The following is a 22881-nucleotide window of genomic DNA, read 5'->3' as shown; positions in this document are numbered from 1 at the left end:
GCACATGCCCAGGGGTTGTATTCCACAGTTCCCCCTCCTCCTCCTCTTGTGCCACTCATCCACCCTCCCACTGTTCCTCCACACCTCTGTATACAAAACAAATAAGCTTCACCCTATAATACAACCAAAAGCAAGGGAACAAGAAGAAATGCAAACGTTCGGAGATTTGTTACAGCAATTTTTGCTTGTAGAGATGTGATGGCAGAGCCTATTCTTGCTGGCTCCTGGGAGAGGTGCAGATACCCTACTAGCAGAGCACACGCTACTGTTGTGCCTTGTGCAATGATCCATGTGACTGCAGGTACCTGCCGAGCTTGTTCAGAGAAGCATGCCCTTGCACTGTCCAACCCATTTATAGTAGTCACAAGTCACAGCAAGCCTCAGTTTTACCAGCTACCTCACTGTGCTTCTGTGCTTCCATTGGGAAATATCTTTGTTTTGTAGCAAATAAACGTTAAGGACTTGAGTTTAACAAGAAAGGAGTGATCCTGCTCTTATGCCACTGTCCACCTTACCTAGAGACCTATCTGGCTAATTTAAGGCTTAGTGGAGCTTGTCATTATGCAGATTTTCGCATAAGTTGGGTCTCTAGAGGAGTAGCCTCTGAAACTTGCATTTGTTGTAAGCTCTTGAGCCTTGATGCACATGACAGAGTTAGCACGGTGTAGTGCTGCTGGTCTCTTTCCAGTCACTGGGGTGGAAAGGTGTAACTGGTTGTAATATGATTAAACCATTCCCATACCCTCCAGGTGTAGTATTTATTCACACCAGAGCCAAAAACAATCATCTCTAAATACAATGGCATTCACAGTTTCTCAGAATTAGGTAGTTCATCAGAGCTTTAAAAAAATTTAAAAAAAAAAAAAAAAGGATGGAGGAGAATGGCTGCATTATCAGGAAGGACAGAGAGGTTCCCTCTGTTGCTCAGTATTTAAACTAGCTAATTGTTTACATAGGTATTGTATGAAAAGTGAGACTACACTCATTTGTTGGAAGGCCACTAGAACTCTAACAAAGCAGGCACAGGACAACTGCAAATGATAAGAAAACAAAAGTCATGGCCTTTTTTTGTTGTTGTTTAAAGGCAGAAGAGTGGTTTCAAAGTTGTCTACTAAAATGATCCTTCAGCTTCTTGTGATTTGAGACCTCAGCAGTCAAGTTTCTCAAGTTTCACTGTTTCAGCCATACCAAAGACATTTACAAAAGTCAAATAAAAGACAAAAGTCTCAGCAGTAAAAACTGCAACAATTGCATGTGCTGCAGTTTTAAGGGAATCCTTTGTAAGGAAAAACAAAACAGTACAAAGGATCAGACTGTTTGGACTGCATAGGAAACAAGAATCATCCTGAAAATTAGATGAACACTTCATGATTAAATGGAAGGGGCAGATACAGGCTCAATACATAGTTTAGTTAAAACTCAGCTTTCATCAGCTCTTACACCCTGTAGGCAGCCCTACTCAGCCACATCCAGGGTGTCACAGGTGTCTGAGATACTTAACATCTATCATAGGAGATTGGTCTATGTAGCTAGAACAGTGCTGCCAATCTAAAAGTCTTTTAGGGTGTGTAATATTTCAAATTACACTAATACATTAAGACTTTCTCTTCCTCTCTGACTTCATCTTAGCATACTAGATTGAACTATTGATGTGTGATGCATGGAGGACTGGGTGCTTTGTATCTTTCTTTTGGGTAACTCAGAACTCAGTTCTGTTTTGTGCATTATTGCAAGCAGCTTCAACTTGCTGGCTAAAAAACTTCCTCAGTTTTGTCCTCTCTTCAGAATTATGAGATTCTAACCACAATTATAAAATTGTCTGTCCCAAGCATGGCTACCTGTTATTGTGGCTGGGCTCAGTTATCTCAGTGATGTGTTGGATACGCAAACACAATGTCATGAAATCCCTGCTTAGCGGGGAAGGCAGGCAGAAGGCCAAGTGTTGTTAGCATCAAACCCCACCCTGAGGAGGTTTCTGACAGAGCTAGAAACTGACCCTAAAAGATTTGGTTCTAGATTAGATTTGAAAATGTATATTTAGTTTTCCTTTTGGTTTAAAGAAAAAAAAAGCTGAGTTAGCAATAACTCTAATGTGACCATTTTATAGGAAAAAAAATTCTAACTCATGATTGCCAAGACCTATTTTTGGATTGGTCCCACAAAGGTGAAGAAATTTCTGTAGCACAGTTTGAACATTCAGGCCTAAGATTCAGCAGAATGGGCAACTATTCAGCTGTTTACATGTTAAAATCAGAGCAGCATTGGCATCTGATGAACTTTACTATGGGCAGCTGCAAGTGTGGAGAGCAGTCACAGTTACTGAGCAGGAGCACCAGCAATTTGTCCAGGGTGGTCACTATTTTTTAAATATTCAAGGCAGCCATCTTATATAGCAATTCTGATTTAAACCTGCCAGTCAGTACCTCATCTAAAATGCAAACACAGAGGGGAAACCAGGTGGATTAAGTACCTTTGTGCTTGTGAAGAAAGTTTCTGCCTTGTCAGTGGAAGAATTTTAGTTATACTTGCAGCACCTTACGAGGCCTTCTGTACACCCACAGCAGGTCTGAGGTTTCCAGACACATTGGATCTTCTGAGAGACAGCAGAGGATGGTCACAGCATGTTCCCAAATGGCCCATGGTCACAACAGCAGATGAAAAAAGGGGTTGCTACTGTCAAAACTATTTATGTACCCAGCTTTCAGCCACTCTCCTTTCCTAGAGTGAGCAAGCTGTATTGTGCTGACCTGCCACAACAGTTCATCCTGCAGCATGCTCCAGACAACTTTCCCATCGGCAAATTGTAGAAACAGGGCAGCCTGATCCCAGGTCCTTGCTAAAAGAGCCTAGTTGGGAGCAGGCAACTGCCCTTGTCAGAACAGTTCACTTCACCCACTTTCCCCATTGGGAAAATGAGCTGTCCAGGAACCATGAGCCCACCACTGCCTCTGTTAATCCCATGGCAGGAGAGTTATCTGGCACGGTTTATTGAAACGTCCTGACTCAGTACTGGGATAAAACACAGTAGTCTTGCTTTACTGGTTGAGAATTGCTTCCCTGCACTTGTGGAGTAGGGATTAAAAAAAAATAAATAAAATCAGTCAGCTCTTTACATTGATACTTGTGGTGGGTATGTTAGCCCCTGACTGGTGAACACTTGGCTAGCAGAGCTGCACAAGCATGCCAAGCCACCATGTTTGAAGGCAATGGGCTTCAAACTTCACAGGAGGGGAAAATCATTCCTGACATTTATCAGAGGAGGTAACATCAGGAAATCTCATTCTGATGTCAGCTATCCACTAGATGAAAAATGAATAAAGTACACAGTACTCTCTCCTAGAAAAGCAGAAATCACACTTTTTTTTTCCGGGAAAAAAGGAATGGAAAAAATCAATCAGGGACAGGAATAGCAGCTTCCCTTCACTTGTCCATAACTGCATGATATTGAGGGAAGAAGCAAGCATTATGCTAATTTCAGAGCAGTCAGCCCAGGCAAACACTACAGTAAGTTAGAGACAATTGTGTGAGAACAACAACAAATCAAAGTGAAGAATGCCATGAACTAGATAGACTGTGAGCAAAAATAAGGCATAATAGATTTTATGTATTTGTTAGGCTAACTACCATCCTGTCTCATTAACAGCACACTTCAGAGCTTGCAGTGACTGGGACAGCCACAGGCAAGCTGCAGATGCTGTTCTGTGGGCAGCACTAGGCAGTAACCCTGCCCTGGCTGCTGACTTGCTCACTTGAACCTATTGCCATGGAACTACCCACTCTTCCCTCTATATTCACAACCCCAAAGGAAAAGGTGAAGTACATCCATCCTTCATACCCTGCTGACCACATGTGAAAAGATTTATTTCCTGATACAGTAACAATGAGGTACAGGATCAACATGCAGCCTTGGCATTTTTCGTGTTCTTACTCACGTGTCAAGGCTGCTACAAAACAAGTTACACACAGCTGGCAAGCAGACCCTGGCTGCTCATATCCTTGAAGGAGTGGAGGCAGCCAGCCTCCTGACAGCCAGCCCTTCAACAGCCCTTGCTTGTTGAATGCCATGAACTAGATAGATTGTCTTTGCTGTAGCTGCACATAAGTCTGACTTTGCATCTGCAGCTGCATGTTAGTCAGATAAGAGGTGCGAAGTGCAGCTGTTCTCATCAGTGCTCCCAACTCAGCATCAGCTTATCAGAAGTTCAGTGTAGAGCCTTGTGCAGTAACCCCAAGGAGGTGTGGCTGCAGGAGGATGCTGCCAGGGGACTGAACCAGCATGTTTCTGTAGTACCACCCAGTACCTGCCACTCAGTTGTGGTAGGCTGCAACTTGCTCATGCATTTCAGATAAGGAGCAGGAGTTAGGCATTGTCAACTTGTGTTCTTTTCCTTAATGGTACCAATATAAAATATATGACACCGAGTCTATGAGAAAAGCCTGTAAAAGGAAGTAAAAAGCCAGATAGAGGATTGGGCTGGTTTTTTTTTCCTTAAAAAAAACAACAACAACAAAAAAAAAAAGGTGCATGGTGTACCATCTCCCCTACTTCCAAGCACAGTCACATCTGCACTCAAATCTACAGGCAAAAAGCCTTTGCAAGCTAATGGATAGATCATCCAAAGGCATCACAGCTAGCATGGCCAAGGGTTGAAGCCTCAGCACCTGCCATGCTTTGCTGCATAGACAATTACTCCATGAGACAAAACTGAATATAAGCACCATCAAAAACAATGGCATATCTGCATGCACGTTAACTTCCTGAAGTTAATCTGAAGCACAAAATAATATTCCAATTGCACATTTTTCATTTTATGGAAGGACTGCTTTATGTCTCTATTGCCTTCTTCTTTCTTTTTAGAGAAAGAGTGGAAAAATCTTAATTTAGCACACGAATGCCTTATTTATTAGGATGTAGACTGCAAGAACTTGCCAGCACCTGTTTTTTGTTTTTCCAAGACCTGAAAATTCCATAGATTGCTTTTTCGTTTTGTTTCACCCACTCTACTTTCATCATATATTTAAAAAACAGAATTCAGATTTCATGACCGAGTTGATCAAACTTTTTAAAAATGAGTAGGCTCACTATGCTTACTAGAGACTAGGTACATGAGAGCTTATAATTGAAGTGGTGATGCAAAGTATCTTCCTACACTTTTTTGACATTCAGGACATCTGTTTAGTAATATGCAACCTTGATGCTGCTCATTTTTCATGAGCAGACAGTGTGGTTCTGGTATGAGCTCTGCTCTTAATTCAGTCACCCTGTGCCTAATTCAAAAAAGAAAATATTTAGTTCTCAAATGAGTATTTTAAGATAATTATCTCAGACTCTACTGCCCAATATCTTAATACTGCTTAGATAAGGATAGAAAAGAAGCATAAACCAGCCTACCATAAGTTAATTCTATGATCCTGAACTACTTGAAGCACCTAAGTTTTGAGCCCAATCCTGTTTAACTCCTGAAGTGTAACATTTTTTTTACTCACAGCTTTATCAATAACGGCATACTCCTGTTACAATACCTGTATGAGCTCATTTGGTTCACTTCCTTCTTCCACTGTAATTAATGTAGATCTTCCACTTCGTTCATTGTCCCGAATGCCAATGGCAACCTGAGCAGCCTTCAGACGCTCATATTTATTGCATGATGAGCCAAACCATTGATAGATTTCCTAAAATAATTGAAAACATACACATTAACAATAAGAGTCAACACTGAACAACATTATAAAATCAATATTTTATTAATAGTTATTCGACTGAAGATAAACCTCCAGAACATCAGTGAAGCTACATTTTTCGGCAGATTCAACAATAAGGAAGGTGACAATGAGACGTAGAGAATTAACTAGAGAGGTCAGGCAGATATTGCCTTATCTTACTATGTATGCTGCAATTCATGGAGATTACTCATTCAGAAAGGTTAAAAGTTCAGTTTCAGTTGTATACATTAACCTTCTGTAGGTTTTTTGGTAACTGGCCATGCAATCTCAAACAAGTATTCTCATCTACAAAATGAATATTTACTGACCACAGAGAATATTATGAGACTTAAATTGTCACTGCAAATTACAAAGACCTTTAGTTCTCAGACAATAAATTCAAATTTTCCTTTCTTAGCATCTCTTAAAGGTCCCACTGCTCAGCAAGTCCTGGCTACCCCCTATTCCATGTGCTCTCCAAGTTTGCCTTCAGTAAAGCAAGTGACTAAACTGAGCTGTCAAAAACGACCAGCTTTGTGCATCAAATCAGTCAGAGTAAGGAGAAAGGCCTTAAAAAATATACAGCAGTAGATTTCAGATTTTTTGATTTGCAGACATTATTTTGAAAATTTTTTTCTTTTTGGATTCCACACCACTACAAGAAAAAATACAATAAATTTAACTCTATTGACAGTTCAGTTATCTTAGTTAATTTCAGACCCCATAATAACTTGCTTGTTGACTACAGATTCAAAGCTACTGCAAAAGAAATATTCCTCAAACTTTTCTCAGAATTCCCTTTGCATAAGATTTTACTAAGTCTTCCATGTTAGACAATAAAATATATGCAATTTCATTTTCAGTATATGGTTGTTTCAGTTTCCATGATTGGGCTGTGTATAACTCCTAAACTAAGAAATATTCTCACAAAATAGCATGGCCTAAGTGTTTCTGTCCCTAAGCCAAAATAAATATGAAATTTTGTTAGGTTTTTATTTAGATTTCTGTATCAAGAAACCTTGTATGGTAAATGAGACTTAGGTTTTCTCCTGCAGCATAAAAAAAATTGTCATCAACAAGCAGTGTCTGAAAACATCTTTGATCAGGAGTTCACATACCATTAAAGCTCCATCTTTCTTGGTTATTTAAAAAATGATTAAAAGAAGCTAGAGAAACAAGAAAGTATTTTCAGCATTTGAGGATAACGACAATGTTCTTTAGTAACAAGCTAAAAAGCTGAACTTCAGGTACTGAGCATGAAATTTAATAGAAGGAAGTGAGCAGCTTGAAGTCATAAAAGTATACCAGAGTGCATAATATTTTAGTATATTTACCAGGAGTACTAAATAAATATATGAAGTACCCAGTGCTACAAGCCTTCAGGAGCTTAGATTTAGTTATCCTTCAATTCTAAACTAAAATAATTTTCTCAATTATTTTTAAGTATCTTATTTTGAAGCCTCATGATAGAGGTTCAGGTGGGTATTTACAAGATTGTCTTCCTGACAGTTTACTCACTTCATTCTCTAAGCAAAATGGATTTTAACATTTAATCTCAGGAAAAAAAAAAAAAGTTTAAGAGCTAGAGTCACTTCTTGGTAAGGCCAATATTTAGATTTACCTAAATATATATCCAGAGTCAGCTAGATATTTAACCATATCCAACATGCTACTGAGGTTGTGGTTTATATTTTATTATTCATGTATTTATTTAGACCTATGTATACACAAGAACTAAATAATATAGTATTACAACTATATATAGTTGTAATATATAAATATACTATAAATAATATAGTATTACAACTGTATATACAACTATAATGTAGTATTTACCTCTAGCTTCACTGGTTTCACAATGTCTTAGCTGTACTATAAATTAACTATTTTTAGCTTTGTTTTGCAAGCCTTATTTGGAATTGGCAGGCTGACAAAAATTGTTTCCAATAAAACGAAAAGAGACTTCAAGTGTTCACTTGTCTCAAAAGAAAAAAAAAAAAAAAAAGAACTTCATTCATCAGTAATTCCTGTGCCAAGCCTGGTTTATTTGCAGAAGGTTGCACCAACAGTATTTTTTTTTAAATCCATTTAACAGAGTTTAAGAGAGATGCTGTGGAAGAGAGCTATTCTGCTACCCAGTATTGACAGCAGTTGATATCAATATTCTGCTGGATCACAGCTGGCCAGTCAGCAGCTCAGAGTGAGAAAGTGTTACCACGGCTAATCACAGTAACCGCCCCAGAGCTGCTGAGAGAGATCAGGAATGCAAGATGAATCTGTCTCACACAGCAGCCATAGCGAGGTCTTCTGGTCTGTGCATTTTGGTGACACATGGTTGGGTTTTCTCATACTACACAGTAGCACTGTGGAGTCAAGAGCTTTTATACCTGATAGCTGCTGGGCTGCAGAGAGACCTTGAGAAAATAACATGAAATTTACATAGCATATTAAATGACCCAACACTTAGTTTCTATACAGAAACATGCTGCAGGATATGTATGGCCCATAGTACTCTGGCAGTGTTACCTGTATGGAGCGTTATTGTGAAAGTGTATGTCCTGCCTTCGTGCTCCAGCTCCAAATGGCACATAGAGCAAGAGGAGGAAAAACAATTTTTTTATATCACTTTTGAAATAAACAATTTTCCCTTCTAACACAGACACCTCTGTATTCAACTGGCAGCCTGCTAAGTTTGGAGGCAAGTGAAAACACTGTGTCCCTGTGTCTTTTCTGTGAATCTTAGCAAGGATGCAGAAAGCAAAAGCCAGGAAGATTACATCCATGAAAAGTTTTCATTCTGGCTACAAACACGACCTGAACATACATGTTTTAATCCTATATCTTTGTTCAAATTCCTATGTCCACACTGTATTGCTGATTTGCATTCTCCTATGGGAAGATACATTACAAAGCTAAGTAAATTAAATAGGTTTCAAAACTAATTTCAAGGAAATTTGTTGTGAAACTTCAATTTTGGTAGAAAAAAGTTTAAAATGAGATGTCTAAAATAGTTCCACAAATTCTAAAGTGTTAAAATAAGAAAATTAACCTTTAAGGAAAGATTAAGTCAAGTATCACGTCAGTGTGTCTCCATTCTTTGTTGGCAAGCCCTGATGTGTCCTAAAGTCATCCATTTTTGCCCACATCTACACTAGAACATGACTCTAGCATGTAATTGCACATCAGTTAAAATAAATAAAAATACCACTCTTAGGAGTCAGCTAGATCTATACTATGGATACTTGTTGGCATCCACAGTATATATCTATCTTGTATATATCCACTTGTTGGATACTTGTTGGGGTATTTAATGTCAGGATGATGTTTCTGTTTTTTTGAACTACATTAAGGTATAGAGACACAGATACAAAGAAGGGATTAGTGCAAATGAACGAGCACACTCAGCTGAAGTTTTGCTGTGTTTTTTGGTTGGTTGTTTTTTTTTTTATTGTTGCTTTTTTGATGTGGAACACTAGGTCACATTATCTTTACACCCACAACTCGTAAAAAAGGGCTAGAAACAAGAAAAGTTTCGTGAAGTTTTGCCTTAATTCCTCTCTTCTGTTAGGTTTAACTGCTTATATTTGTAGATAGAATCAGATCAAAGCCTGGGCAATTAACCACGTCAAAGCTACTGAAGTGGTTTCAGTGCGTTGGAAGAAAGTCTGGCAAAGTTTGTGAAGAACAGTACGTCAGGAGGAGAGGAGCAGTGGTGCAGGAGTGCCCAAATGAGGTGGCGCTCTATTGAAAGTGGGTGAAAATATTGCTACATTGAGTGAGCCTAAGATACCACTTCTAGAGAGGCAGAAGACAAAAAAAAAAAAAAAAAAAAAAAAAAAAAAAAGCTTGAGCACACATGAATATTGGCAAAGCTTTTCTGTGTATCTTATCATGCTCCTATGTTTATATCAGCTTAATTGGCTAGCACTCATTTGAGACTCCATTCATTCTTCATGTCATTAATAAACAGCTGTTTTGATAACAAAAGAGTTCATTAAAGTTGAAACAATTCTTTCTATTGACACCTTTCCTTTTAATCCATTAAGTAACTAGACTAACAAAATGAGAACATGTAAATAGATTTGTAAAGCCAAATTTTTAAATGAATCGCACAGAACAGAAATGCTTCTAATTCCTTCAGTTCTCCTTAAAAGTAAAACATATGCACATTACCCCAGAGTCTGTTCAAACAATTTGAACAATTTTTTGGAAACTTTAAATGGAGAGCCCTGAAACAGGAGTGTGAAACTTTTTTTAGCCAAAAACATGTGCTAGACTAAGCAAACAAAGTTCAAGTGGTGGGAAAAATAACTGAGCGGTTAAACTTAGAGGCGACTGCAACACAGCACCTTTTTCACTGACTTTTTCAGGAATGGACATATATGAAAAAGTGTTTGGATTGAACCAGTTTAATGTAGGCTTCTGTGACAGTTTTCTCAATTTCTAAATATTGAAATTTAGTTTCATTTTTTTTCCTGTCTTGGCTTTTGAATTTGAGATACAAGCAGGGAAAAAAATAACCATTTCAAGTCTACATCAAATCTGCCTTTCATTTGTTGAAGCTGCAATATAGTGAACCACTGAAAGTTATGGAGTTCTGACAATCCAAAACAAATTCTGAATTCTTTCAGTCAAAATGCTGCTGAGGCCACCATGAGCCCAGCCCTAGTATAATTACAATAGCGTCTTTGTAATCAGTCTAGAGTCTCTCACTTGATTCAGCTGGAACAAATCGTCGGGATAAAAATAAGCCAGATGTACCACAGGCATACACCTACTACATTCATTTTTCCTCTCACACTTGTTTTACTAACTTGTTCCAGAAATATTTGTTGCCACACCATAGTGCGTTAAAGAGTACATAACAGGACCGTATTCATTCTGAGTTCAAGCAGCAGGGGATCTGGATTTTCTGCATCATCTGGAAGTAAACTAACCTAATTGAATCCTTGGTATTAGAAATTGTCTGAGCCTTAATGATGGTCTCTGTTTGAGCCACTTTTCTGCATACAAGTGGGTGTGGAAAGGGAAGAAAGGTTTCCAGTCCCTAGAAAGGAAAGGAAACTACAAACTCTGAACACTAACTGAAGAAATAAAAAGGCTTAGTATTCATATTTCTCCATCTGATGACTTTGGGACTATAACTTAACTTCCAGAATGCTGGAGGTTAAAATTACTGAAACTAAAAATAATTGCTTCACAGATTTATAGAAAAACATGGCATGCCTACTTACTAAGCTACACTGTGTGTTGTTAAAAACATATTTTTAACATTTAAATAAGCCCGTTTAATTTAGTTCTTCAAGCTCTGCTACTTGTTTAGCAATTCCCTGCCCCCCCGAGCAAAATTCTAACTCTCAGCTTGGTGAAACTGAGAAAGAAGTTAGTTGTAGGAGAAACAGAACACAAAAAGGACATAACTAGTTGGACATGACAGTGCCAAGGAAGGCAACTAGGAAGAGAAACTTACAGTGATGAACTCCCACATGCAAGAGTCTGCTCTTTCAGTCATTTATTCCCAAACAGTGACTGTTATAAAGCAATAAGTATGCTGACTAAACTGCTTTCTTTAAAGGAAAAACCACCTAGAAGAGATAGGGCAGGCAAGAGGAGATTACAGAAGAAAACTAGAACAGCTCATAAATTTGCAATGTGATACTGAATCATACCCCATTGTCATAACCCTCAAACAAGTACATCCTCTTGATTTTTACATTTAGAAAGCAGAAGTTAATTTTCTTCTTGTAAATGTTTTAATCTATAGCAAGTTAATAGTTTTTATGAAAAGCAATTGCTGTACAAAAGAGGTCTGTATATTATTATTAATGTTTCTTCAAGTGTCTCTATGGAAGATGAGATGGCTCTTACACTTGGTATACCTATGATGTCAGGAGGTCAAGCAGAAGCATACTAGAACATAACAAAGTAGAACATAACAAATTTATTCATTCTCATACTTTCGTTTTTGACATCATAGTTCTCACTTTTAATTCACAGAGCCCTTGAGAGGTCACACACACTGGTGTGCCCTACAGCAATCAAAGTACTTTAAACACCCTTCAAGCTCTTGAATTTCAAAACAGCAATCTTATGGCTGTTATGAATCAGTTTATAAGCACCTCCATACTAATGGGAAGGATGGACTGAATGCAGTTTACACTTAACATCAGGTATAGTTATTGCCTAGCCTTCTTCATTCTTCCTTTGGGAAAGAAATTAGATCAGGCCCAATCTCAGAACTGCTTGGTACTTTTTACCTGACCAGCACCCTTATTTTAAGAGTGCTCTTTTTTTTTTCTCCCCAAGAAGCTAAGAGGCATGCAGCCCTCTTCCTGCTCTCTGTAGTCATTTGGCCTGTAGTAAGCCTTCTCAGCAATTGCCCTGTAATTGTCTTGCCTGTCCTAAAGGCACAGGAGCCGAACCTTCCCAGGTTCATAGCCACAGTACACGAAGCCGTTACCTTCCTTCCTGTCAAAGACAGCATTTTCTCTGCCATCTGAAGCTGTTTTCTGCTTCAGCCTCAGAAGTTCAAAGTAGGCAAGATAAGACCACGGCAGGATAATTTTAAGTGTTAGAAGTGGGGTTTTGTAAGCAACATATCTAGGCATGAGGTAACCAGCAGAAACTGAACTGTGAGCATGTGAAACCATCTAGAAATGCACAGATGCTTTCAACTTAAGGAATTATCACCAGGAGGGAAGACTTAGCAGCCAATAATAGCCAAATTTGTGATTATTACCTTTCTTAATATTCCATTACCTGTTCAAACACAAGGTCTAACATACTCCAGTAATTGAGCTCAATGGGAAAAGAAATGACTTTTTATTATATAAGTGGCTTGATGAAATGCAACAGGAAATGGACTGCATGAGTAGTTTTGCAGTGCCACGGAGACCATCTTTCTTGTTGGCTAAGAGATTAAGAAAAGTACATCTTGCAAGTTCATCTTATTTGACACACTACAGTACTTTGATGGTAAGAGCACTGACAATAAGCTCATTACTTTAAGCAATTACTGTCCATTATTCTCACAGTGATTCAGCAGTGCCCTGAGAAATCCCAAGACTCAAGAGCAACCATATTAAAGATTCATTTTATTTCCATTAAGTAATCTACTTGTTCCATTTTTTTTTTTTAAGGACCCCTACGTTTGATTAAGAGCTCCTTTAAAGACTCTTCCACTTACAATGGACCTCTAGTCATGGAAAATTTCAATCTGAAATACAGTTATGTCAGCTTGAAATATAATTCTGAGAAAAATACACTGTCATGGTGGAAATCTGGAGCAAGTTTCATACCACACCTATTTCTTTACATGCCTTTCAGCTCTACTTTCACACCTTCATCTTAAAGTATCAGACATTGCCATTTCCTCTCAAGAAAGTTCTGCTTTACAAATAACCTATAATGAAATTACTGCAAATGGGTGCCAAAACATCTTTTTCTTAACTTGTTTATACATCCAAGAAAGCCTATCACCCTTACACCACCGGCATTACAAGACCAAGAACTGTTATCAGTCACATGCTTTAACGGACTCCCCATAATCTGGTAAAGATCTATATGTTGTTCACATCTAATCTTGATTCCTACAAAGGGGCTGCACTGCAGCTTAACCTTTGTCTCATCAGTCAGGAAATCCGAAACCAGTGGTGTTACACCAAAAAAGGAAAAAGGCTCACAATGTACATTCAGCATTAAAAACCCAGAATCTACAGCCTTATTACACTTATATTGATAGTGACAGTGCTCTCCTCTCAGCAGGTCTCATCAAGCTATACATCTAACACCTCTACATACCCATGGTGTACTTCAGTGTCATCGCCATGTCTGCAGTGGGACTTCAGTAATTACTTCAGGTGAACTGGGTTAACTCCAGCACAGTGAGGGCCTGGAGAAGTCAAACTGGAGCATACCTACTTCCACATGATGTCTGTAGGAGGGTAACTCCAAACCAGAAAACTCAAGCCCTGTGATAGCCTGACTGCAAAAGCAGCATTTTCTGTTGACAGCTAATTCCAACCTTCTCATCTCCCACAGATTAATTCTGAAACATAGTAGATAATCTGTGTCTGTCTCTTCTTCACATCCTTACTACAGTGAAACATTTAGAGGTTACTGATCACTTGGCTCTATCAGGTGCTCAAACCACACCATCATAGGAGGGATGGAATGGTGTTAGGAAAATACTGGTTGCTGTGCTATCTGAAGGCTAAGCATGATGAATCAATATGGCCACCTAATACCAACATCTTCAGTTGTCACATCAGGGGATGCTTTGCAGAAAAAGCAGAAATTACAACATGAGTTTAGAAGAGCTCTCTTTTCAGTAAGCTTAGGAACTCTTATCAAACCTTGCTGAAGTAGCTGACCACTTCCTTGTGAAGCAATAAAACCAAGATCAACTACAGTTGCTACCCTGCAGATAAACTCTCTCATAGAATCATTAACGTGAGAAATGAAAGATGTTCTTGGAGGTATTTTCCTATATTTTATACACGTCAGTATATCAGGCATGAGAATAATTTCAATTCGATAACTGGTGTCTAAAGAGTGTGGACTACATACCAGACTCTACTTTTAGTATCAAAAAGTTAGCATGAATTTGAAGGTGACAGTATTATACTCTCAGTCATCTGAAGCAAATAGTTATGTTCTCTTACCTGTCCATACTCTCCTGCACTGAGCCTAATTGCTTTCAGCAAAAAGCCTCACAGTATGGGGCTACCTATCAATACTGTCTTGCTTCTTAAAATCATTACTCCAGGTAGAAGTGATATCTTGAAATACTAAAGTAGTTTTACAACACATTTTATGACAAGTTACTATGATAACATATCTTGCAGCTGTTTCTTTAAGATGAATTAAAAATAAACATTTCATCATGTTTTAATTTAAGGGAAAAGTCCAAGCTGCATTCTGTTCTGAACCCTAGCACTGATCCCATTGGTAGATAGCGCCAAAGTCAGAAAGGACTTACTGTGAACAGCTTAAGGTTAAAAAAATAAAAATAAATAAATAATGAAAAACCATCTCAGTGCCTTGAGTGGGAAACAACTGTTTCTTGAATGATAGTCTGTGCTTGCTTCAGAAATCATTTAGGGAAGTTTTGAACTTTGAAAGTGTTGTAACAGTAAAACTGATTTCCTAAAGCAGAGTTTTTTTGGTCAGTTTAGGTGAATGACAAATCAGTTGTGCATTTCAGGGTATTATTCAGACTTTTGAAAGGATGCTGCATCTCCTACTTTCCAGTATGCATTGCTTTAGGAATGACTTACAGTTCCAAGGTCGATAATGAAACAATCTCCTTTGTTGAAGCTGGTCCAAGCCAGGGGGACTTCTGTGGCTCTTACAACTCTCCGGCCCTTGACATGCAGAAGCCTCCGGGCACTCAGATCATTAGTAACAACATGATTAAATCCAGAAGCGACGCCACCTGCCTAAACAGAAAACAAAGCAGCAAGCTTTACTTCAGCTTGATTTCTGGAAACTTACCATTTTGCTGAGAAGCTAGAAAGGAAGAAGTTTATGCAGTGAGAGGGAAGCCAGAATTATATACTGTATTAATAGTGCTGACCACAGACCAGACAGACATGGGGAACACCTCTGCAGCTGAACTCTCAGGTCTGTGCCCTTAGCTGCAGGAAGGGCTATCACCCTTCTTCAAAGGTGTTTCATATGAATGGGGAAAGGGAAAGCACCCCCTCCTACATCATTCAGAAGATGTGGTAATCCTAAACCACCTTTTTAGGACAAAAGTCAGTACATTATCAAATAATGACTGAGCGAGAGCAGAGGAATATGCAGTCCTGTATAGATTTTCCCAGCTTAAATCTCAGCGGTCTGTGACAGTGACAAAAACTGTCACTAAATTATTTTAAAATATAATATTTTCATGAAAAGCATGAGATTTTGCCAGCTACCTTAAAGGAAAAATAAAACAAAACATTTAGTAGGACTAGAAAAGCTTTCTGTGCAACATAATCATCATTTTTAGGCAAAAATGAGGTTTTGGTGTTTCCCACTGTTCGTGTTTTTAAGCACTTAAGGACACTGGGTTCTGCATTTGAACTAAGTGCAAATGACTTACTAAGTGCAAATGAACTAACTGCAGTATGGAAATTGCTTCTGCAAGATAGACCATCTGCTAAACAGAGTCCCTGCGGCGAGCTCCCTTAGTCACAAGAATATGAAACTTCATGATAGTTTGACTAGTGGAGCATGGATAGCATGTCTGAGAAAGGTTTGCAGTATCAGAAGGGGCACTGAAACAAACCGGTGCTCTCTGTTAAATACTGTGACTCCTACAGCTTTGGATAGGCAGTTCACATGTAAAACCACTAAGCATTAATAATTTTTACACTTTCAGTAACAAATACAAAGCAGAAGATTTGATTTTACTGGGGGTGCGGGGTGGATGATGTTACATATATTTTTAGAATACATTTTGACAGGTGGCTCTTTACCTTGTATTTAATTCCTCCTTTGAAATAGCTCACAAACTCAGTAGACTCATATCCTTGAATTTCTCTGCACTGCACAGGCTTTCCTCCTAAATAATCATCCAGTTGAACAGTGAAGATAGCTGCAGCTGTGCTTTCATCTTGGGTACATTCTTTCCCTGAAATGAAATATGATAAAGATGAAATATGTCCAAAAAAATCTATATAACTTTGACTTCTGTGACAATCAAGCACTGCCTTCAGCAAGTACATCAAGGCACTACATCATAACCTTGCTCACCAAACATGACCACCCATACCATTTCTTAAAAACTTCAACCGTCTTTATAAGAAAAGAAGGTGAAAAATAGCCAAGGCCAATATAATAAAAGAAGGTGAAAAATAGCCAAGTTACTCTCCATCTCTGAATAATAGCATATTTTAATTAAATGAATTTAGCATAACAAGTATCTGTGGTAAATTTTGGACTTTTGCACTTTGGAAGTGCAAAGACCAAGCAAGGTCACATCAAAGAATTGATTAGATAGAAAATGATGAAGTTCATACTAGAAACAACTTGCCAAACCATAAAGTAACTCCTGAGAGCAGTCCAATTAATGTAAAATGCAAGCAAAGGCATTTTGCTTAGATATCTTCTGTAAGATCACCTGGTACAGCTAGGAGAGAGAAAAACAGCTTTGGGTTACAGATACTCACTTCATCAGGTCACAGTTTTTAATTACTAGCCTCTTCCCAGAGCTGTGGCAAAACAGCTGCTTTACCTACTGTGATGGTGACCTAATTACACTACAAAGCACTGTGTGTATTAGAATGAAACTTCCAGCATGGGCCAATACATTTTGATGAACATTTTCAGCAGTTTTGATCATTTCAAGAAGATGGCTGGTAGGATCTAGTCTCAAGAAATGGGCTTTTCTTGAGAACTTTTGAAGAGTAGGATTTTTTATGGAGTTTTTATTTTTCTTTTGAGTATGGCAATGAAGAACCTGCTATATGAGCATCAGTTCTCAGTACTAGGAAAGGATAAAACATGGGGAGGGGACAGGGCTAACCAAGGGGAATCACTGACATAGCTAGCCCACCTTTGCAAGTGCCACAAGACAACTCCTCTTCACCCAACACCTCTGTTTCTCCCAGGAAGAGTGTGGCCACCTCCAGTACGGCTTTCATAGTGACACAAATGCAATGGAAGTCTCAGTATGAAAGCAGCAAGGATGAAGTATGGAAAGGATGCCAAAGAATAAGAGACATAGGGAAGAGAAGAGCATGAAGCCAACCCAAAAGAAGGTCAAAAAATTTCTGAAAGCAGGATATAACACGAGAACTAAAAAAAATCTCCATCACTTGGCAATAGCATGTTGCTACATAACAAGTTCTGTCAGACCAGGGTACCTCAAGGTTGGTGGTAAAGTGTTTTTTTTGTTTGGCTGGTTTTTAATATATTTATTCATGTCCATTAGGACTAGATCCCTATATCCTTCAGATTTATTGCTTGCAATTACACAACAGAGTTCAGGGTTCGAGAAAAACGGTTTGGGAACAATGTTAGAGATAAGAATCATTACCAGGCTCAATCTCAGTTGCTGTGCAATAAAACAGTCAATGAAAACCTGTTTTAAAAAAAAAAATATCTACTGAGCATCAATCCACATGTGTGTTTTTCTAGCTGCATGGAAAACAGATTTATCTTACAGTTTACGGCACAAACAGCTATATAAAATCCATGGTGTACAGGAAAAGATACCAGAATAGTTTCTGGTTCAATAGATCTTACCACTTCATCTCTGGGAACAAGCATTAAAAATAGCAGAGAAAGACCATCTGTGATTTCAAGTGGGCTACATCCCGTCTTACTTGCACAGGTAGCCTCATGGCAGGGCAGCCTCATGCTTTTTCCACTTGGGACGGCTTCAAGTCTAGACAGCTCTCTTCAGGTAGGAATTGTATGTGTTCATCACATATTCTCAGTCAAGCTCACTTCAGGAAGAGTCATAGCAGCATGCTAGTAATAGCCCTAGTCAAAGAAGTTTTTAGAAACAAACCTGAAAGATTCAAACTGTCAAACCCCTAAAATCCTGTATCTGGCAGAGCTGATGTGCAGAAGTGGTTGTCACAAAGCGTGGACAGTCTGCTTGCAGAGTTAGCACAGGCTTTGCATTGAGCAGAAGTAGATCAGTAGTTAGCTACTGACACATCCCTCAAGTGTCAGCACAGAAATCCAAGCCAGGATTCTCAGCAAAGTTCAGAATGGATACAGCTGCCACAGACGCAGATCCACACTGACTGCTTGGCCATGCTATCATCACTGCAGCACCTGCTACCAGAAAAGCACTGCTGCCCGTAGGTGTAGTTTTAGGGCACACAGGCACAAGTTTTGCCAAGCCAAAAGCTGTAAAGGGAAGTTAAGTAATATTACATCATATTTGAAGTTTCCTCTCCTAAAAGAAACCCTTTTATGGACACAAGTGACCAATTGTACATCCTTTTATATAAACAGATAGTGCACTTGAATGTTTTGAGCAAAAAGTAATATCTGAATAAATATTAGATGACAAAAACAGATTGAACAAGGATTTGTGACTCCTTAGGACTCTGGTTGCAGGTAGTTGGTGAATGCATTTGGTAACTTTTGTTTTCTTTGTAAGTTTCTTTTCCAATTGATTACTATTGGTTAATTCCAGATTCTAAGCTTTATTACATTTCTCTAGGAGTAAATGATCAGGCACCTCTCTGCGGTCCTAAAAAAAAAATAAAAATCTGGAACTACACATATTCAAGAGAAAGTATTTTGCCCTGTTTAGCCAGAGGAAGCAAGACACATGAAAGGCCAGGAACATTTTTCAGTTCCCAGTCTGAGTGCATATTACAGCTGCAGCATTCAGATTTACTTTTTAAAGCAAAGAATAAAATTGGGCCCAATGAATTTTACCAAAAAGCTGAGTAACCACAATTCTACCAGTTTGCTTTATTTTTTCTGCTATTATTTCCAGGGAAAATACTATTTTTCTCCGGAAAGAAATATGGGAGTGTCTCACCCCCATACTCATGACAGTACAATTTAAACCAACAGATCTCCATGGGCTGACAAGTTCATTTTTTTATATTCACATCTCTCTTACTTTTGTACATCATTTGTAAATACATAAAGAAAGCTATACATTAAGTTCTTTAACAACGACTTTTGTTTTTATGAGTTACCAAATGGAGATGAAATAACTTCAGCTAGAGTGTATCTATCAGCATTTTTTCATACGGACTATTTCAAGAGAGAATACATTTACGACAAACCCTTGATTGCACTGAATTTGAAAAAAAAACAAAAAACAACAACACACTAATCCTAGGTTACAATGCTAGTAAAGACCCTTACTCACAAAAAAAAAAAGTGAAAGGGCAAAAATTCAGCATCTAAACTGCAACAAGCTGTAACCAATGAAGAGTGCATATTAGTGTCATCTGTTGAGATTTTATTTCTCCAAAGAAACACATCCAGTCTTATTTAAATAGAATTAAAATGGGAAGAAGGAGAAAGTTCAACATGCAACTACATTGTGCCACTCTGTTGGCACGAGAGCAGACCTCAGGGTATTAAAATATACACAGAGATTAAAGCTGGAGAGAAATGAAGGAGAACTATTCTGCAAGTGTGGAATGCATCTTGGAAGAAGTAAGTCCTCACTTCCTGGCTGCTTACACCCTGTCCAGGTGTGAGAGTTTGCAGTTTGGTCATTTTAGCCTACAGGTGCCAGCCAGAACATGACTGCTTCAAGTTCACAGGCCATTTACCTGTGGTTTGGACCTCCTTATAGTTCTCTGGGTGTGCCCAAGAAAGGTATTAGGAGGAATTTTGCCACTGTCAAATATAGAAATTCAGTGCTCTGCTTTCACTCCAAGTTTGGGGTCTTTTATAGTGAAGTCGGAATCTGTTCAAAGCCACCATATGAGACCCACCAAGTAACAGGTACCACAGATCTCAGGCAAGAGTCACAATGGTGACACCAAATGGCAAAGCCCTTGCAAGTATCTAAGCACAAAACCTGCAGAGTTTCCATCAACCTAAATTTAGAGGAATTCTTTCCATCCCGCAGTCTGACTCTTAATGACTGCTGCTACTTTTTATAGATGGCTTATGGGAAGCCTACAGAAAGGCCTTGCCCAAAGGTTAGGAAATGTTTTCTTTGAGAAAGAGAAGTTCAGTGTATGCAACAGTGGTGACAATCATCCAGCAACAACACCAAATTAATTCAGACTCCTGCCCCAGATGTGACTGCCCTCTCCTGTGCACGTTCTGGACTCCTGCTGCCTTTAGGCTTGCAGCAGCATTTGTTCCTCTCCGCCTCACTGCTGGGGCATCCTGCAAGCAGGAAGAGATTTCCCAGCAGTTTATCACACTGCTGCCAACCTGCCAGGTGTGTACGAATGCGTGCCCAGATTACCCAAAGCTATTTACAATATCTGGATATCACCACATCAGCAAAATGCGTGCAGCAATGCGTACAACCAAAGGTCTTTAGCCAACAAGAGAGAAGTGTTAATTACCGCAGGTGTCAGTCACTGCTCTGACTTTATGTCCAGTTGCAGAGCCCTTGCATCTTGCTCTGGGATGTGTCTGCCACACTAACTCCTGCATAAGTGGTTCTAACTTCATTAGCAAAGGCGTAAGTAGCCAAACCCAGCTCCTAAATAGTAGTGCTGTTGATAGAGGACTATCTGTCAGAAATTCATTTATGCTGCCATCTATGATTATACTCTTGTCAGTCAGACACTGCCCAGCATGCCAGCTAATAACAAATGCAAAACTAAACAAGCTTCAAACATTTATGTAGAAAATCCCAGCTTTCTCTGCTATTCTTCAATGCATCCAAAAGCACAATGAGATTGACAGCAGCTCAAACCCATTAACACTAACATACACTGACCTATCTGTACGTGCTTCCTACAAACACAAACCTCAGGAGAGTGAAAAAAAAAAAAAAGGAAATAGACAGCCACACAACCACCACTGTGGTCAGATGACCTGGTGACTAGACAAGGAAATCTCATAAGCCTCCAGCAGATGAGGAAGTCACATAAAATACAAACTATTTGGTACATCCATGCAACAGACTTCTATTTTGCTCTTAATGCTGTGCTCTTGGTTGATTTGGGAGGAGCTCTATTAGGCTATCAGCTGATATCAAAGAGAACCGGTTTTACAGAAAACCTGCTGACTTCACCTCCAATCTCTATCATCAGAAAGCAAAAGCAGTCAAGCTGAGAATGCAGCTTCTGTGCCCCCAGCACAAGAAGGGCACAGAAGTATTAGAACAAGTCCAGAGGGCAGCCACAAAGATGATCAGAGGGCTGGAGCACCTCTCCTACAAAGACAGGCTGAGAGAGCTGGGGATGTTCAGCCTGGAGAAGAGAAGGCTCTGGGGAGACCTTATAGTGAATTTCCAGTATCTAAAAGTGGCCTATGGGAAAGCTGGGGACGGACTCATTGTCAGGGAATATAGGGATAGGACAAAGGGTTATGGCTTTAAACTAAAAGAGGTGAGATTTAGATTAGATAAAAGGAAGAAGTTCTGCACTCAGAAGTTGACCAACACCACAGATTGCCCAGAGAAGCTGTGAATGCCCCATCCCTGGGGGTGTTCAAGGCTAGGTTGGATGAGGCTGCAAAGCCTGGTCTGGAGTCAGTTGTCCCTGCCCATGGCAGGAGCTGGAATTAGATGGTCTCTAAGGTCCCTTCCAACCCAAACCCCTCTGTGATTCTATGAGAAAGGCAGCATCTGGACACAAAGCAGTACTACAACATCAGAGGCTGAGCTGAAATTTTGGTCATAATAGAAAGAAAGGCAAAAAAACTTCACCTGGATAGAGGCAGGATTTCACTCTTGGTTAGATGCAGCCAAGACCAGAATTTAACCCTTCAGCACCTTTCCAAACTAGTACCACAAAACAAGCAAACACCCTTTCCCCCCCAGAGCCCCTCAGCACCAGCACAGCTCAGCACCCCATCTCCTGCCCTAAGCGCCCCCGCAGAAGGAAGGTGAAATCACCCCGAGGTACCCAAGCGAAGCAGCGACTCCCACACTTCCCCCGCAGCCGGGAAGCAGCCTTGCCTGCTGCCCCTCTCCCCCATCCCATATCCCACATCCAGGACACCCAGCTGCCCACCGAGCCAGTAGTGCAGGCGGTAGGCGACGGCGGTGGCGGCGCGCCGAGTGCTCAGCACCACGTACGCGTCCCCCACGAAGAAGTCTCCGTGGTGGCTGGGGGGCACCGGCACCAGCTCCAGGCTCTCCACCCGCCACACCTCCAGCCCGCTACGCTGCCCGGCGCCCGAGAAGGCCGCCGGGGACCGACCCGCTGCCATGGCACGGCTAGGACACGGAGGTGTCCCCCACAGGCGCCTTTATAGGGCCCGGCAAAGGCGGCCCGGCACGGCGCGGCATGGCACGGCCCCCGGGCGGAGCAGGGCGGAGAGGGGCGGTCCCGGTCCCCGAGAGACTGGGCTGCCCCGGCTTTCGGTCCCTGGCTTTGAAAACGCCTCAGGGACTGCCCCCCGTACCCAAAAACAAACAAACAAACAAACAACAACAAAAAACGCCGTGCCCCGCTTCTGCTGCTGCAAGGGGGTGATTTTTCTCCGCTCAGAAGTTGGAGGAGGAAAAAGGTAAAAAGAAGCAGGGGAGAGCAGCGCAGCAGGGGCAGCCCAGTGCCGTGGAGTTCC

General features: G+C 40.0%; 1 protein-coding gene across 1 annotated transcript in view; it reads right to left on the bottom strand.

Annotated features, from left to right (window-relative positions):
- Positions 1-22549, bottom strand: part of SCIN (scinderin) — a 48260-nt gene extending 25711 nt beyond the window's left edge. Inside the window, exons 1-4 of the mRNA XM_084508940.1 lie at positions 22326-22549; positions 16170-16324; positions 14982-15143; positions 5524-5673 (exon numbers count right to left, since the gene is read on the bottom strand). Coding sequence (XP_084365066.1) covers positions 5524-5673; positions 14982-15143; positions 16170-16324; positions 22326-22524 — 666 coding nt within the window. The 5' untranslated portion in view covers positions 22525-22549. The remainder of the gene's footprint in view (positions 1-5523; positions 5674-14981; positions 15144-16169; positions 16325-22325) is intronic.
- Positions 22550-22881: the final 332 nt, after the last annotated feature.

Source organism: Aythya ferina, assembly GCF_964211825.1.
Source record: "Aythya ferina genome assembly, chromosome: 2".
In the NCBI taxonomy this organism is placed as follows: domain Eukaryota; kingdom Metazoa; phylum Chordata; class Aves; order Anseriformes; family Anatidae; genus Aythya; species Aythya ferina.
This window is presented reverse-complemented; position numbering and strand designations above follow the sequence as displayed.